The sequence below is a fragment of the Crocodylus porosus genome, unplaced genomic scaffold (genome assembly GCF_001723895.1).
Source record: "Crocodylus porosus isolate Cpor-Errol unplaced genomic scaffold, CroPor_comp1, whole genome shotgun sequence".
Lineage (NCBI taxonomy): Eukaryota > Metazoa > Chordata > Crocodylia > Crocodylidae > Crocodylus > Crocodylus porosus.
This window is the reverse complement of record NW_017728906.1, coordinates 58,355,771-58,372,125: the sequence shown is the minus strand read 5'-3', so window position 1 is coordinate 58,372,125 and position 16,355 is coordinate 58,355,771. Positions and strand designations below refer to the sequence as shown.

Here is a 16,355-nt window from a genome sequence, read left to right as displayed (position 1 = left end):
TGTGGAATCCACATTTTCCCATGACCTACAGAAAGCACAACAGTGTCCTATGGTGAGCGGTGCCATTTCTGTTCTATTTTTCCCACGGTTTGGCCTCTTGGCCAATCAGCAGTAGGGTTAGGTGACGGAGGTTGGGGAACAGTGCTGATTGACTGAGAGGTAAAAACTGCAGGAAAAAAAGAAAGAGAGCAGAAATGGTGCCACTTGCTGTTGGCATGGGTTTCCATAGGTCATGGAAAAATACAGATTTTTGTGTTTTCTAAACAGAAGTCTTTTGCTTTTTTCCCCACAGAAAACTAGGATCCCTGCCCATCAGTAATGCCTACTTTACAACAAACGGCTTAGGAAAAGATGTTGGCAATGCTTTTCTTATTAGGTGAACTCTAGCAACTAGGAACAATAGGTGAAAATCAAGAATATCCTGTCAAAGAGGAACATACTTAATTGGTATGTGTGTGTAACTGTATGTGTGTGTATGGGTGTGTACCAATCTTATATATATGATGTAGTGTATTTAGAAACCAACATAATATAATGAGGTTTTCTATCAGTAGCTATGGATGTGAAATTGGATCTAGTGTAGGAAAAACGGGGGGCATCTACATATGTGCTTTACTGTGGAGTTGACTAATTAGCTCAGGGGTGGTTAGTAATTTCAGGTGGAGGGCCACTTACTGAGTTTTGGCAAGCTGTCAAGGGCCACAAGGGTAGCCCCACCCCTTGACAGGTGTCCCACCCCCTGGACACCATTTTGGGACCAGAACTCCCGCCCTCCTACCCCCTGACCTTTGGTCCTCCCTGGTCCTTGCCCACAGTCCTCCCCACCTACAAACTGGGGCCTGCCTGCTAGCTAACCTTGCATCATAGCACCCTCATGCCCCAGCCACCCTTCTGCAGCATGTTGAGCTGGGGTGGAGTAGTTCTGAGCTAGCAGGCTGACCACCTTGGGCTCCTTGCACCACCCTGGTTCAATGTGCTGCAGTGCTGGGCACACGTGTAAATGCTGTGCCCAGAGGCAATAACTCTGGCACAAACTGGGCTCACTCAGCTGAACCAAGCAAATACATCTTGGGCATATCTACACATCTATTAATACACAGCAATAAACTCTGGTGCATATTGCATCGGAGTTTATTGCTTCTGGGCACCACATTTGAACACGTGCCCAGAACCACAGCACACTGAGTTGGTGTGAAGTCCCAGCTGGCAGGAGGCCCAAGGTGTTGGCTTGCCAGCCAAGGGCTGCTCTGACCTGGCCAATGTACTGTGGTGGGGCTGGCTGGGGTGCAAGATTGCTTCAATGTGCAGTTAGCCAGCAGGCAGCCCACATGTAGCAGGACCCTTGCATCCCAGCCAACTCCGTTAGTATCTACACGTGTTGCTGTGGAGTAAAAACTCCCTACAAGATAGAACTTGTATTTACAAGTACTAACCTATTGCATAGTTAATTCATTTATTCTGTCCTAATAGCACTGCACGTGCAGACACCGAGATGTTTACTTTGGAGCTAATTAGGCATCTCCACAGTAAACATCTCGTATAGATGCACCCCTTATGAAACAAAGTCAGATATGGCTACATTGCTTATGCATAAAAGGAGAAGATAAAATGTTGTTTTTAGCTGTCTCTTTATATTTTTAAAAGCAGAATCAATGGCATTAAGAAAAATCGCAAGAAACCTTAAAATTGAAATTCAGTGTAAAATTATTCAACCTGTCTTTTTACATGAGTATGTATCCTGGACACCAATAAAGGCAAATGGCTGAAAGTGTTAGTAAACAAAGTACTAAGGAAAATATTTTGGGCAGGACAAGAAAACAGAGTATGGAAGACAAGACAATTATTCTTATCATATTTATCTTTGAATATTCACCAGGTGTTCATGTTTTGTGACTGGGTAAGGGTGTTTCTCTTCCTAACTCCATTAATAAATACTTTTTAAGGTGTTAGGTGCTGTCCTACTCAGAACGACAAGGCCTAAGTTGTTAAATCACATTTTCAGAAGTCATGTAGGTATTTAGAAGTCTCCCTGATTTTCTACTTAGAATCAGAGGATTGAGATTCCACCTTGGATTTTTTTAAGACTCAGCTAGACAAAGCCTTGGCTCAGCTGATATAGTTGGAGACAGTCCTGCTTTGAGCAGAGGGTTGGATTAGATGTCTTCTTCAGGTCCCTTCCAACTCTAATTTTCTATGATTCTATGGGCCCAATTAATTGAGTGTGCTGGAGCATGATAATTACCATGCTTCAGCAGCCTCCAGCGTCTCATGTATCAACCTCGCCGCTCTTAAAAATGGTGGAGGGGATGCTTTACCTAAAGCTTGTTGAACGAGCTTTAGGTAAAGCACCCCCACCACCATTTTTAAATGTGGAGGCGCTGATACATGAGATGCTCCAGGCGCTTTAATTAGAGCAGCTCTCAGAGCCGCTCTAATTAAAGCACCCCTGCCCCGCCCCCCCCAACACACACACACTCCTGGAGCACCTATAAATGCCCTATGAGTCTAAGTTCTATTCTTGGTGCAGTTTTGATGTCTGAAGCATGTAGTGGAACAATAGCAGTATATAATCTGGTTTGCTAGTGCTAGCTCATTCGTCTTCCACTTTATTTTTTTGTGCTTGGTTTCATTGAACCCTAGTTGATTTGCCATGGGCAAGGACAGAAACAAATGGAGGTGACTGGAGGCAATAGGCCATAAAAATGCTGGGACTAACTATATTTAAATAAATAAACAAAAGGGGAAGTATATGAAGTATGTCAGTTCACGTCCTCTGATTCTATGCTGAAACAAGAAATAGGAACTTCTCCAGGCAGGAAGAAATATCCCCAAAGAACACTTGCCAGAAATAAAGCCCGTGCTCCTTCTTCTTAGCAAATGGAGCTAGACATCCAGTTTCACTTCTCTTGCCAGGCAAATTTTCTAGGAGGGTTTATCTCAGATTGCAATGAGTCTGCTGCAATTTCCGCAATTACTTTGAATAAGCTCATTAAGCCAGAGAAAACAGAACAGCTCCACAAGGAGGAATTTGGCCTATTGATTACTACAAATGTTATTAAAGGGACACTGTCAACTTAAAAAATGTTTAAGTATACTTTATATTGTGTTAATGATTCAAGCCCATACGATTTCTACAGTTGTAAAAGACAGGAATGTTCCCTGCTCCCACCTTCCTCCTCTACAAGCTGGTTTACTTGATATTTTTTATAAGCATTTTGTGTACCGTTTGTTCCACAGAAGGTCTGGGGTTTTTTGTGGGGACTTCTACACAACAAGAAGGCAGGAAGAAATATTTCTATAAATGCCTTTGTAAAACTCCTGAGGATAGACATCTGATTTTTGATTTTCTTTCTTTTTTGGAGTCTGGAATTATTCTTATGCAATACTTTGAAATAATGATTGAAAATTATATTCTTCTCTGAAAAATAGATGTAGCTTTTGATTATGGGGTATATTGTGTGTGTGTGTGTGTGTGTGTGTGCGCGCGCATGCATATGACAGAGAGAGGAAGGAAGAGAAAGAGAATATGAGAATAATGCCAAGATAAATCTGAATCATTTAGAAGCAGAAATGGTTTGCTTTCCCCCCCACCCCTCCTTTCCCCCTCCAAATATCTCCTAAGAATATCTAGAGAGGATGCTTATGAAAGAGAAAGAGAAGTTAATAGATTTTAAAACTAGAAGTGACTCCAATCTAAGCTGATGCTTAATGCCGGCAATTATATTTCATGAAATAGTTTATCAATGCCATAACTTCACCTTGACTAAAAACATATCTTTCAAAAGTAAGATGGAACTAGAGGTAGAATGGGCCCCATGGAAACAAAGCTCAGATGATAAAATTGAATATATAAATTGATATAAATCAAATAAGTAAACAAGCAAACAACCTAACTTATCAAATATACAAGATGGAAAAAGCCATTAATCCTGGCAGTTTGCACACATGGTACTGCTTCATTGCCATAGTGGGAAAAGAATGTCATAGGAGTTAATCCACAACGACTATACCATAAAACACTGGTTCTGCATCCACGGGCCATAGAGTGCTATGCAATATTAGCACTGTTAGATGTGCAAGCACCTACATATGTTAGATGTGCAAACACCTACATATGATTCACAAGACAAACCCAGAGATTTCAAATAAAAATCTGTAGGGTCAAAAACATTCTGAGCTGTTGTGGTCTTTCTGAATTTTTTTGCCACAGGATGGCTCTAGTATTTATTGTAGTCAGAAAGTGAGTGAAAGCTAAGAGCTGGCATTTTCTGAGAGGTGGCTAGAGAAAAGAAAGGTTGAGAACCACTGCCATAAAAGAACAATCTGAAAGCAAGACATAGTTTCATCAGTTAAACCAACTCAGTACTTTTCACTGGAGCTTAACCAGTCAGTCAGACATCTCAGGATTCAGAAGAAGTATGCAATGCTTTGTGATGGTGAAATATGAGGCTAATTTCTCCAGTCCTTTAAGGGCATTCTGTCTGTGCCTTCATGGGATATAGGGTAAAGTATCCTGCAGATAATGTCAACCTGAAGTTCTTGATTGCAAACGCTTGCTTCTTTTTTTGCTTGTACACTAACATGTGCATATTGTGTAACCATACAGCAAGAGGATCAAATTCAGCCTTAGCTGAGGAGGGGCACATCTACCAAAGCCACCTGAGTTGTAACAGTTTACATTAGGGAAGAATTAGGCGCCACATGTTCTGCACATCTGCATCTCTTGCAGTTTATGCCTGTCTGATATCCCACCTCAGACATCTGCTGCATAAACCATGACCTATTTGTTCTGGAAGATTTGAAACAGAGATATGTGGAAGCAAAAATATTCTTTTTCTGACCATACTAAAGGTATTTTTTGTACAGATATTCTTGCAAATCCCTGTTGCAAGCACAAAATCACTATCCCACCTCCTGCATATTTTTTTATATTGAAGGTGTGATGTAACAGATAACAGCCCTGTGGCTTTCTTTAAACCATTTTGACCCTGTGTCTTCAGTCTTTGTGTGGAAAATGAAAAAAAAAAATGATGTGAAAAGGAAGGTATGTGTGTGCCTTGTGGCATATATCTCTGTTGGGCAAATGTTTGTGTATGTATCTACCTTCCTGGTTCCATTCTATAGCTGTGCTTCCACCAAATGTGATTAGGACATATAGCTTCTTCCCATGGGTTTCCTCTTATTTGTATGTTTATTATATAGTAAGAACCTTGTTTTTACTGACTTGAAAGGCCACTGTAACTAGTCATCTTCTTTTTGAATGTCATGTAGATATTCACAGTTATTGAAAGCAGCAATGTGCTACTTGATGCAGCTAGTTCCAAATAGCATGGCACCTGTGTATGTAAAATTACAATAAATTGTACAGGGTATATTATACACCCCCTGCTCTCATATCTGATTTGTGACTCCTGCAGTCAAATACGTAGAACTACTGAATTTTGTCAGATACTTATTGTAGCATTTGGGGACATGAGAAAAGGTGTTGTGTGCTTCAATGAAGTGACAGGCAAATTACAATCTAGTTTTTCAGTGATGACTTATAGTAGAAAAAAATTACAAAAATGTGTAAACATGTGTCAGATAAAGTTATACACACAGAAATGGAAGCTGGATTTGGCAGCCTTTTAAAATTTTGGTTCCCAAACTGTACAGATGACAATGTGCTAAATACTGGGCTTTTAATTTTTGTTTTTCACTCTGTCCCAAGTAATATACAGTTATTCATATAAAAATGAAACAGCTCAATCACGAAGAATGTGTGAGGCCTACTCCAGAATACAGTCACTCGGGATGTGGGAGACTTCAAACAGGCAGAGCAGGGATAGAAACCTGGTTTCCATGTATCAAGTAAGTGGTGTAACCACTATGTTACTGGCCATTTCTGTCAGTCTTTTTCAAGATGGGAATATTGGACTTTTGCATTTAATGCCAGGAGGTGAGGCTACAATTGTCTAGTGCAGTGGGACTGACGTTTTTGACAGGAGTGCCAGAAATTAGCCCTGCACCCTCACTATGATCCTCTTCACATGGACCCAGTCTTCTGCTCTGCATTCTTCTTTTTTCCCTGTGCTCCCTGCCCCATCGGCTGCTCTGCTTTCTGCTTCCTGCCCTATCTGCCACTGTGCCGTGTGTTCCCTTCCTGATCTACCACATGCCACATACAGAGGTTGCCTATGCCACCTGCGGTACATGCACCACAGGTTGACAACCCCTGCCCTAGTGGCTGAGGGTGCTGAGCAAAGGGAAATACTACCTGGGCTAGTGGTGACTGACTGACCTGGCCAGTACTTGGCAGTAGCACCCATGTCCTACCCTTTAATTCTGCATTTTACTCGCACCTAGTTTTGGTGGCTCTCCGTTCAGCAGGTTTTTTGAGGGGATCTTTTCCTGGGGTGTTCAACTCTTTCTATGCAGTACACTATATTGTACAGCTCAGCTGAGCCTAGGAGTCCACTGGATGACAAGAGCATGAGGAACTGTGTTGCAGTGTCCCAGTAGGACATTGATTAAATGCTTAACTCAAGCACTGAAAATGGGACTTTGGCTCACAAATCCCCAGCAAGCTTTTGAAAATGTTAACCCCCAGAGCTTTATTTAGGAAAAAAGCAACAGGTTTAGATTAAGCACTTTAAAGGCAACACTCGACATATACATTAGAGAAACATATGTTAAAAAGTGAAATAAAGCAGCAATTTTTAAAGTTTACTTTTAGGGCAGTTTCAATGTGTATTCATTTTTGTTGCTGTTTTTTGTTGTAGCCCCATACCTATAAATTGCCATTGCTTCTGTTTTGTAGCAGACACTGTCTGGAATTGTTCCTATTCATACTCTGGAGCCGGTGTGTAGAGCAGTCATTGTTAGATTGTGGCAATTCCCTAGGAGTACTAGAATGCTTTCTAAGTACAGAAAAGACATATGCTCTGGTCTCACAAGGAACACTGGAATTCATTGCAAGGTTTGGGTCAAACTCTTGACCCTAAAAAGCATATAATCTTAAAGATAAACACGCAGTTTCAAATTGCTGCATCCTCCAAATGAACCCCCAGCAACCTTCTGTATGCCTTTTTCGTGTACTTCTGCCCTCCAGGTAAATGAAGGGCTTGCCTCATTGGGCTCTTTTAGCCATCTGTGTAGCTGTATCTCAGGTGCATCAGTGTAAAGCAATCTTTCATAGTTACTCAGTCTATCCTCATTTCAAACAATAGGAGCATCCATAACCAGACTCTGTTTACACTAGAGGCTTACACTGGTTAGCAACAATTGCATTGTTAGGTTGGTAGCTAAAATCCTCAATGTACAACAGACTTGAGACAATGATGTGCTGGATTGTTGCACTGCAGTGTTCTGAGTCTAAGATTACTATATAATGTGATATTGTCAGAGATATTGATTGGCAAATACATGAAAATAGAATTAATAAAGTATACAAAGTTTGAACGAAGAATGGACTAGGGAGAATCTACTCAACAAGAATTATCATTGGAGTCTCTGGTCTAGTCTTAGTTTTTGCTTGTTTTAATTCAGAAATCCCAGACAGTGTCTACAGTAGGAAGTCATGCAATTTATATGAGGACAGTGCTACATTTAGAAAAACTCAGGTTTCAATACACATTGAAAATTACCTGGAAACTGATTTCTATGTCCCCTGCTTTCTTCATAGGACAGAGGTGTCCTTTAGTCTTACAGTGTTAGTTCCTGTTAAGATAGCAGCCTTCATGACATAAAGTTAGAGGAAATGACTGAAAAAGAAATATTGTGACAGGTATTATTTTAAAATATTTGCTGTTTTGAGGCTTTACGTAAGCAACTCCTTTAAAAAAAGTAAATAGCCAACTCCAAAGTGAATACTTACTATGCAGAATATCCATTTAAGAGCCTAAATTTCCTTCGGAAAAATACCAGCATTTATTTACCTATGCAATGCTTCATTATCATTTAAGGGCACTATTTAATAACTTTCTGGTAGTTGGTCACATTTTGAGTTGTGTTTGTTTTATTTTTTATTATTTTAGATTTAAACATTACAAGTTCAGGGTGCCTGCAGTATTGGTTTAATCCCATAGCATCCTAAGGACCATCCAGTAGCATTTAAGATCATCTCTAAATAATCCAACAATAGCCAACCAGCATTACATTATCACATGGTAACAAATGATAGTACAGGATAATTGGACTATGGCAAAATTGATTGAATTAGGATGACCCTGTACCTTTTATTCTAACGAAGCAGCTATCTCAATTAATGACCCAATATAACCCCTGGAGATGGATAAGGAGCTGAGAAAAGATGCTATTTAAAATAATTAAAAAAACCAAAAAGAGCCCCCAAACTCTCAAAACCAAATTCTAAATGAAACGAACTGCTGAACTGAATACAAAATAAACCAGATCCTCTACTGATGCAATGACATAGTTACATTGTTTGCAACCCACTGTATGCATATTCACCAATTGAGTGCCTCTGCATGTCCTTTCACAACATATGATAAAGTATGGTTAGGCTCAGAAGAGTTTATGCTATACATCTCTGATTTGTTCAGTCTATAAGGGGAAAATCTACCCTGTCTTCAGCCCACATATACTGCCTTTCCTCTTTGTTAATTATTTTAGTGTTTATCAATTTTTGTATAGGAGGAATAGTGCTTAGAAATGAATGGCTATTTAATACTCATCAAGCATCATTTCACTCTTTTGAGTATTGGTTTCTAATTCTTCCCATGCAAGACAGACTCATATAAAAAAAGTCCTGGTAAAGCAGCAATCAGTACCATTCACTAGCACATAATTAGGTGGAGTATACTGAATTACTTTTAAATAGTGTTACCTCTCCTCTTTTTTCTAACATTGGCACATCTCTTTCAGAAAGGTGGGAGATGAGGCAGATATGCAGTCCCACAGACTCTCATCTCAGAGGTACAAGCTTCTATATATTTTTATTCAAAGTGTGTCTGTTGTTCAATATAAATTTATTGGTATCCATGGATATCTAAAACATCATTATGAATTCCTACTTTATTTAGATACTCTGGCCGCTACTTCCATTTCCATAGGAATTCTTCTGGAATTAGTGACACTGTAAATATTGGCAGCAAATTGACTTTGTGTGTGTACGTGTGTGTGTGTGTGTGCACGTGCACGCACGTGTGTTAGAGCAGAGAGACAATATTTTCAAAGGGTTTTCTATTTTGTGTATGAAAGGTTTTCAACAAGAAAAGCCTTAAGCAGAATCTATGAGTGCACTGCAATACCAAAATATTTACTAACATCTCCATTCAAAACCCACTAAAAATCTCCTTTCCATTTAAAAATTAACAGGGTTTTAAAAGTTGTTAGTTAATTATAAAAAAGAGGTAGTAGAAAAAATGTTAATTTATGTCAACCCCAGCAACTGTTGCTGCTACTTGTCATAACAGGAGGATGTCTGAAATATGGCATTGAATGTAATTACTAAAGTTGGATTTAAAAATGTTTTAATTAAGGCAGTGGTGACATTTTTGTGTTAAATTGTCTCATTTCTAGTGTTAAACTATTGCATAAGTCATGCAGTCTCACACATTGGTAACATATGTGCACTTTTTGGATCTTGCTTTCATATGTGTCATTATTATTAGTGTCTTGCAGTGATATGTACTGTAAGGAGAAGAAGAGTGGTTACTGTTGGTAGGAATAATAAAGCAAGTCTGAAAGAACAAGAATAAAAACGTCCCCAAACTTAGAATGATTAAAGTAATTTTAAAAAATGCAGCACTAGGATGTAACTGTTGTAGTGCTGCAACCAGAAAGAAGCCAATCTTCGTGCAACTAGGAAGTGGCCTGCACTGCCTAGAGAAGCTCTTTGTTACTCTTCCAAACAACCATCCTCAACTTGAGGGTTTTTTTGTTTTGTTTTGTTTTGCTTTTTTTTTTTACCAGCCCCCTTCATCCCTTCAACAGAAAAACCAAACTCTGTTTCCCCATTCTCTATGCAGTACATTTAGACTCAACTTCAGGGAGGGAGGGCAGGGAAGCTAGGATTGGTCTTGGCCATAATTAATGCCCTGAGTTTGGTCAGAAGGCTTCCAAGTTCTTTATGACTTAGAAAAACTGCGAGGGACACCTTTGTCTTATTCAGTAAAAAACCGAATCCTGGCAGATACAGAACGAGCCTGAAGAGCTCTGAATTGCAATGGTATGGAAGCAGTTCTCCTACCAGACAGCATACATAAAGGGACGCTCTAATTGTATGTACAGCAGTTTCTTTGAATGCACTGTTCCCATACATTAATTATTAAAGACATGCAGCTCCTTTTTTAACGCAGCTTTCCTGAGTCACATGCCTGCAATTATCTGGAGTGGAATCATGGAAGTGTGCACCAGCAATCTGGTGAGACCCTTTTAAAATGTGGGTAATTTTGTCATATCATTTTTCAGATGCATTCTGTATTTACTGCTATCTTGAATAGGGATGTGGAAATTCTGCTTAACAGTCATTTTATTTCCCAAAGTCAGCATAAAGACAAAGAACAGGGAAGAACAAAATAACCAGCTTTGCTATGAATCTGAACCAAAAAATGCAGACGAAAAATGCCATTTTTACATTGACTGACATGTTTTGTTATAGAACAAGACCTGGCATAACAAAGCACTAACCTCGTTTTCACTCACAAATGCACTGTACCCCAACTGTCTGTTTTTTTCCACAATCGGTACAATAGTGCTTTGTAATTCAAGTTCTCACAGTGCAGACATAAAGCACAAACAGCTGAGATAGACTACGCTGTAGCTGAATTCCTATTTTATACATTCAGTTTTTTTAAACACAGATTCTTTTACATCCTAATAATGCAAAGAGCTCTTGGATGACAAATAATGCATCCTTTGTCTTTTTACTTACCAACCGAGGCTGAGGGCATGTGTGTTCTATCTCCTCCATGGTTTCTGACAGAAGCTCATTAGAAAGGGATTTTGGGATACCTGTTTCTGACTCAGCATCGGTTGTGAGCACTGGCATGACCAGTGAATGTTTCCTTCTGCAATGCCCTCTCTGTTATTCTCTTCTCAGGCAGATGTTTTTCTTTGTCATATAATTTCCACTCCCACCCCCTTCTTTCACTCTCCCTTCCCTAGAGGAATTAAAGGTTTTTCTTTCAAGGAGAAGCAAAGAGGCAAGGCCTCAGTTTATCACTATAACAACCAGCCGGCAACAGAGCAGCTGGTATGGGAACAGGATACAGTATTCTCATTTGCATGATGTCTTCTGGTTGGTTACTGTCATCATAGTACCACTCCATCCCAGTTATGTGCTGTACTGACGGACCAGAGGATACACACACCACTAGAACTGGTGGGTTTTCTTATTTAGCGGTGTAGGGTTTTTACTGTGAATAAACACGCCTTCATCCTATACATCTGACAAAACTGTCTTCCCAAGATGCTTATTAAAATTACATCCCCATACTGTCTTTTGATTAAAGGAACAATGTACTACATTGGTAGTACTGTAACTAGTAAGTAGGAGTACTGCACTCCAGTGGATAAAAACTTGCGGATGCTCACTGAGGCCCACATTTTCATAACTGAAAATTAAGTTGTATGTGCAAAACAAAAAAACAAACCAAAAAAAGGGCGGGGGGGGGGAAGGCACATTTATTACTTACCTTACAGGTGCAAAGGTAAATTGGACACATACCCGTGCTAAAATAGTTTCCCAAAGTCTTGCCTAGGACACTACAGGCTCATTTGGTGAAGCTTGAACTCCAGCTGTCCATAGATAGAATGTGGGTTAGGAGGCAGACATCTGACGCTCTATTTCTGACACTACCATTAGCTGGCCCTGGCAAATCACTGACCTGTTGCTGTTTTAGTTTCCACTACAAAATGAGATCATAATATCAGTCAGCTTTCAAAAGTATTTGGTGGTGTTTGAATTAATTGTGCTATAAGATGGCAACATGTTACTGCTTTTAAACTGGAATTCAAAGGCAACTACCAGCTTGATACTTCTGTTAAAAAGTGGAATGATCTGTTCTGCCTTCTGTGAAGTGAATGTGTACTACTGACATACTGATGCTGTTTATAAATCAAGGAACTTATTTATGCAGTCATCTTCTTTTCTTTAATTTTTTCTTGACCTGTGCTTTCCCCTGCATTTTAGGGCTGAAGCAACAGCTTTTTCTGAAGAAATACTTGAGGCATTAAGTAAGGAAATACCAGGACAGAACCAGACTGGTTTCTAGGGTTTGTTCTTGCCAACATCAAGCTTAGTTCTTACCATTGTACTTCCACTGACTTTAATGGCTTTGGGTCTTGGGCAATTCTTCCATTGATTCAGCTGCATTTTCCCTAATGTTTGAATGGATCCCAAGTACTTTCAAATTCCAAATAAAAACAAATGATTTTTTAAATTGCCCAAATCAAGCTTTGTAAAAGAAAACAGAAGTTAGAAGCAGCAGTGTTGAATAAAGGATCAAGGCTCATGATCATTCTTTGTCAATAAGGAGCTTTATTTAAAAATGTTCAGTCAGACATGGCAAAGGAAGTAGAGCAAGAAAAGAGGAAATGGAAAGATGAAGTACAAAAGAAATACATAGGTGTGAATAAAGAGGAGTAGATGGGAAAGTGACTAGAAAAAGGATCAAAGGAAAAGTTTACGTAACTAAATTCTATAGTAGAATCTGTTGTCTTGTAATTAAATTGCCTATCATTTATTCTGTCTCCCTGCCGTCCTCCACATAATGGAAGATGTACTCAAGGGAAATAATTAAAAGTGTGATTAATATAGCAACATGGCCTTAATTTGTTATTCATTTCCTTAGGAAAAAAGTTAAAGGATGTTGTACCAGAAGAATAATCCATATGCAATGTGTACATAAGGTACCACATTTACTCATATACCATGCATACCTTTCCCATAAGAATCTGCCTTCCAAAATCGTGATGTGTTTTAGGTAGGGAAACTGATTTTTCTGCCCAGAATAGAGTATGGAGATGCTATAAAATGGCCACTGCTGCTTTTCCTTTGTTTAGCTTCAGGAGTTGCACGGAGGAAGGAACAGAAGTCAGCAGGGGCAGATCCAGGGGGGATGCAGTATGGTTGCACTCCACTTTGATTAGTACTCCACCCAAAATTTAAAACAACTGCTCTGCAGCATCAGTGACATTTCTATTCAGAGGGTGCTGAGGGAGTCAACTGACATCATGACTCACTATAATCTTCCCAATTCCTGCTAATTGCTTTTTATTGCATGAGTGTTAGTGACCCTCTCTTCTTTTTAATGGTTTTGATGTTCTGCTAATCAAGCTATTGTTCAGCATTTTTCTCTCCGTTAGCTACTATTGGTCTCCGTTCTCCTATTTCACAGCCCTGCAGATTATTTTTTGGCTCTTTTCAAAATCCTAGGTCTGCCCATGAAGTCTCGTCTTCAAGAGCAACTACAGTTTCAGCTTTCAGCTTTTGGCTCAAGAGATGATAATTCATCGAAAGGGTTAAAACTGTAGCTTTTCCCTGAATAGGAAAAGGAGGGTGAGTGAGCTGAAGACTAGGCTCTGTCCCTGCTCTATGCAGCCAAAACTCTAGAAAAATCTTCCCAAAACAAGAGTATTTGCAAGTAGGGTGTGATATGAGAAAATACAGTATATGTCTTGTATCAGGAACTTGGGCTGAGTGAAGTTGGACTTGGATAGAGTCAGAACAAGTAGTCCCTGCCTGGGCTCTGATGGCGAAGCCCATCTTGGCAGCAAACAGCTCCCAGGGGCAGGGAGCAATCTCCCACCCCTTCATGGCTGGCTGACCAGGAGCAGATTTGCTCTCAGTCAGGTGTCTACATGAACGCTACTGCACTTGTACGCTACTAATCAAAAGTAAATTTGCCATTTGCATTTGCAGATAGCAAATTTACTCGCAATTAGCAAGGTTTACTGTGCAGGAAGCATGTGCACATGTAGACGCACATTCTTACTGCACATTCTTAAAGAGTCTTGTGTAGATACACCCTTTGTTATCTAGATTTCAGGTGTACTGGGTGAGCCAGGGAAGCTGCCTACTAATAAAAGGGACAAAAGACAGGTAGAGAGCTCGAACTTTTGATTATTTGCACCCAGATCACAAGATATGCATTTATAACCTCATCAGGCTGCTTTTTACAGTAGAATATAGAGACTTATCTATAGTCCCTAGAGCAGGGGTGGACAAAATACAGCCCATGGGCTGGATGCGGCCCACCAGGCCATTTTATCTGGTCCATGAGGCCCCTAAAAAATTTAGGAAATATTTATCTGCTGCTGGCTGCCTGTCAAAGACAACAGGAACCAGAGGCAGTAGGACCCAAGGGGAGCCTCATCAGGAATGAAATGGCCCAACCCTGCCCTCAGCCCAGCCCTGCCATGTGGTACTGGAGCAGTACGGGGGCAGGAAAGCAGGAAATCCCCAGCCATTTCCCTGCCTTCTTGCCCCCATACTGCTCTGACACCACTTGGCTCCTAGCTGCAACACTTGACTGGGAAACACAGGGCCCGCATCGGTACCAGGTGTGTGTGTGTGTGTGTGTGTGTGTTCATAGGGTGAGTCCGACACGCACTCCCTACCATATACCTGCACTCACACGCTGCCTTGCACACAGACCCCAACACACAGACCCCAACACTGACACCCCTTCATACACCCCAGCCACCCTCCCCCCTACACAAAGCCTCCCACAAACTCCATATTCACCCACACTCCACATATCCACACATACCCACATACTCCCTCACCCCACACCCAGACCCCCCACACCTATCTATTCCTCACAGGCACAACCACACCCCACATACCCACACACCCACAGCTCCCCACAAACCTATACTCCTCCACAATATACAAGAGTATGACTTCATTTTAAGCTGTTATATACAATCACCTCTATGTGCGCTACACAAAGACATGTAAACCAGGACAAAAATATTTTTTTAAATCAAATTAATGAATGTTGTAGATGTTTACTTTTTAGAATATAATGTGGTATTTTTCTGGTTCCAGGATGGCAAAACCCCTTGTTGAAAGGTATACTTCCAGGGGCAAAGGGAGGGACTTCTGGTGGCAAAGGTCAGGGGTTAGGGGGCAGGACTCCCATTCCCAAAGATGGCAACCAGGGGGTGGGGCACCTATCAAAGACCTATGTGGCCCTCAACAGCTTTCAAAAACTGGATAAGCGGCCCTCTGCCTGAAATAATTGCCCACCCCTGCACTAGGGAGACTCAAAAGAGAGGAGGAGGATGGCATGTAGATTGGAAGCAAGGTTTCTTGGATCTACTGAGTTCTATAATAGATAAATACTCGATATTCACACCTGGTTTATGTAGCTGAATTATTATCTCTCTAGGTAATCTGTGCTATAGCATTATAGCAGATGTTTAATTAAGCTTTACCAAGCTCATAGTTGGTTCTTCCTAATATCTAACTTAAATCCCACTTTTTGCAATTTAAGCTCATTACTACTTGTCCTGCTCCCTGTAGTCTATATGAATATCAGTTCATTACCATCTTCTTTATAAGCACCCTTTTTTGTATTTGAAGACTGTTTGTTACATGTTTTTCCTAAGTAGTCAATGGGCACATCTACAGATGTCCCTGTGGTGCCGTTGTTATTGCATTGTCGTTTAGTACTTCCTTTTGGAAGTACAACATGATGTCACAGTAACAGCCTGTACTGCACCATGCCAGTGGCGCATGGTTATTTTTAGCTGCTACATCACCCTATCAACGCTCTATAGTGAGGGAGTGTGTTGCTACAGGGATGTAGTTGCAGCATCACAGTATGTGCCTGCTGATGCTATGTCCCCATAGTGCTTTGCTATGGCAATGTAGCATCATGTGTAGATGCACCCAATGATGAGGTTTGCTCTTTTTATAATAATGTTAAAGCAGGACTATGACTTGCCATCATGGTAATATTTATACTTAAGCTAGTTAAGCTACTTGATTAACACAAATTTGGCTCCGATGACCAAGTTCTCCTAAGCAGCACTACAGGAAATCTTTAGAAAGCTCCCTAGGCTGAAGTCCTCTATTTGTGCCTTTTTAATGCAGGAGAAGTCCATTTTTTCAGTTCTCCCTGAAAGTACAGGAAATAAGATTTATCACAGGCTTTAAAAGAATTGTAGTGGTAGAGCATCTTACATAAAGTTAAGAGTGCTTATGTGGATTCCACAGTAAGCTTGATAGAGAAAAAGATGTTATTTAAAATGTACTGAATATCAGAGAGGCAAGACAAAAACTATATCTTTTTCTGGTCATAATAAAGAAACAGGAATATTAATATATATGCATTGGGACTTCCCAACAGCTACCAGCAGTGGGAAGAAGTGATATGACACTCAAAATTGTTACTTTTCTG

The 16,355-nt window shown here is 40.3% G+C and overlaps 1 protein-coding gene across 3 annotated transcripts in view; it reads right to left on the bottom strand.

The window, feature by feature from the left end:
• The window catches only part of PCYT1B (phosphate cytidylyltransferase 1, choline, beta), a 60,856-nt gene that overhangs the window by 32,972 nt on the left and 11,529 nt on the right, over positions 1-16,355 (bottom strand). The window contains exon 1 of one of the 3 annotated variants that reach the window (XM_019529155.1): positions 10,877-11,171. The exons of 1 other annotated variant lie outside the window; for it this stretch is intronic. In XM_019529155.1, coding sequence (XP_019384700.1) covers positions 10,877-10,993 — 117 coding nt within the window. In that variant the 5' untranslated portion in view covers positions 10,994-11,171. Of the gene's footprint in view, positions 1-10,876; positions 11,172-16,355 lie in introns of those variants that run through there. One more of the 3 variants, XM_019529157.1, reaches the window with a different exon arrangement.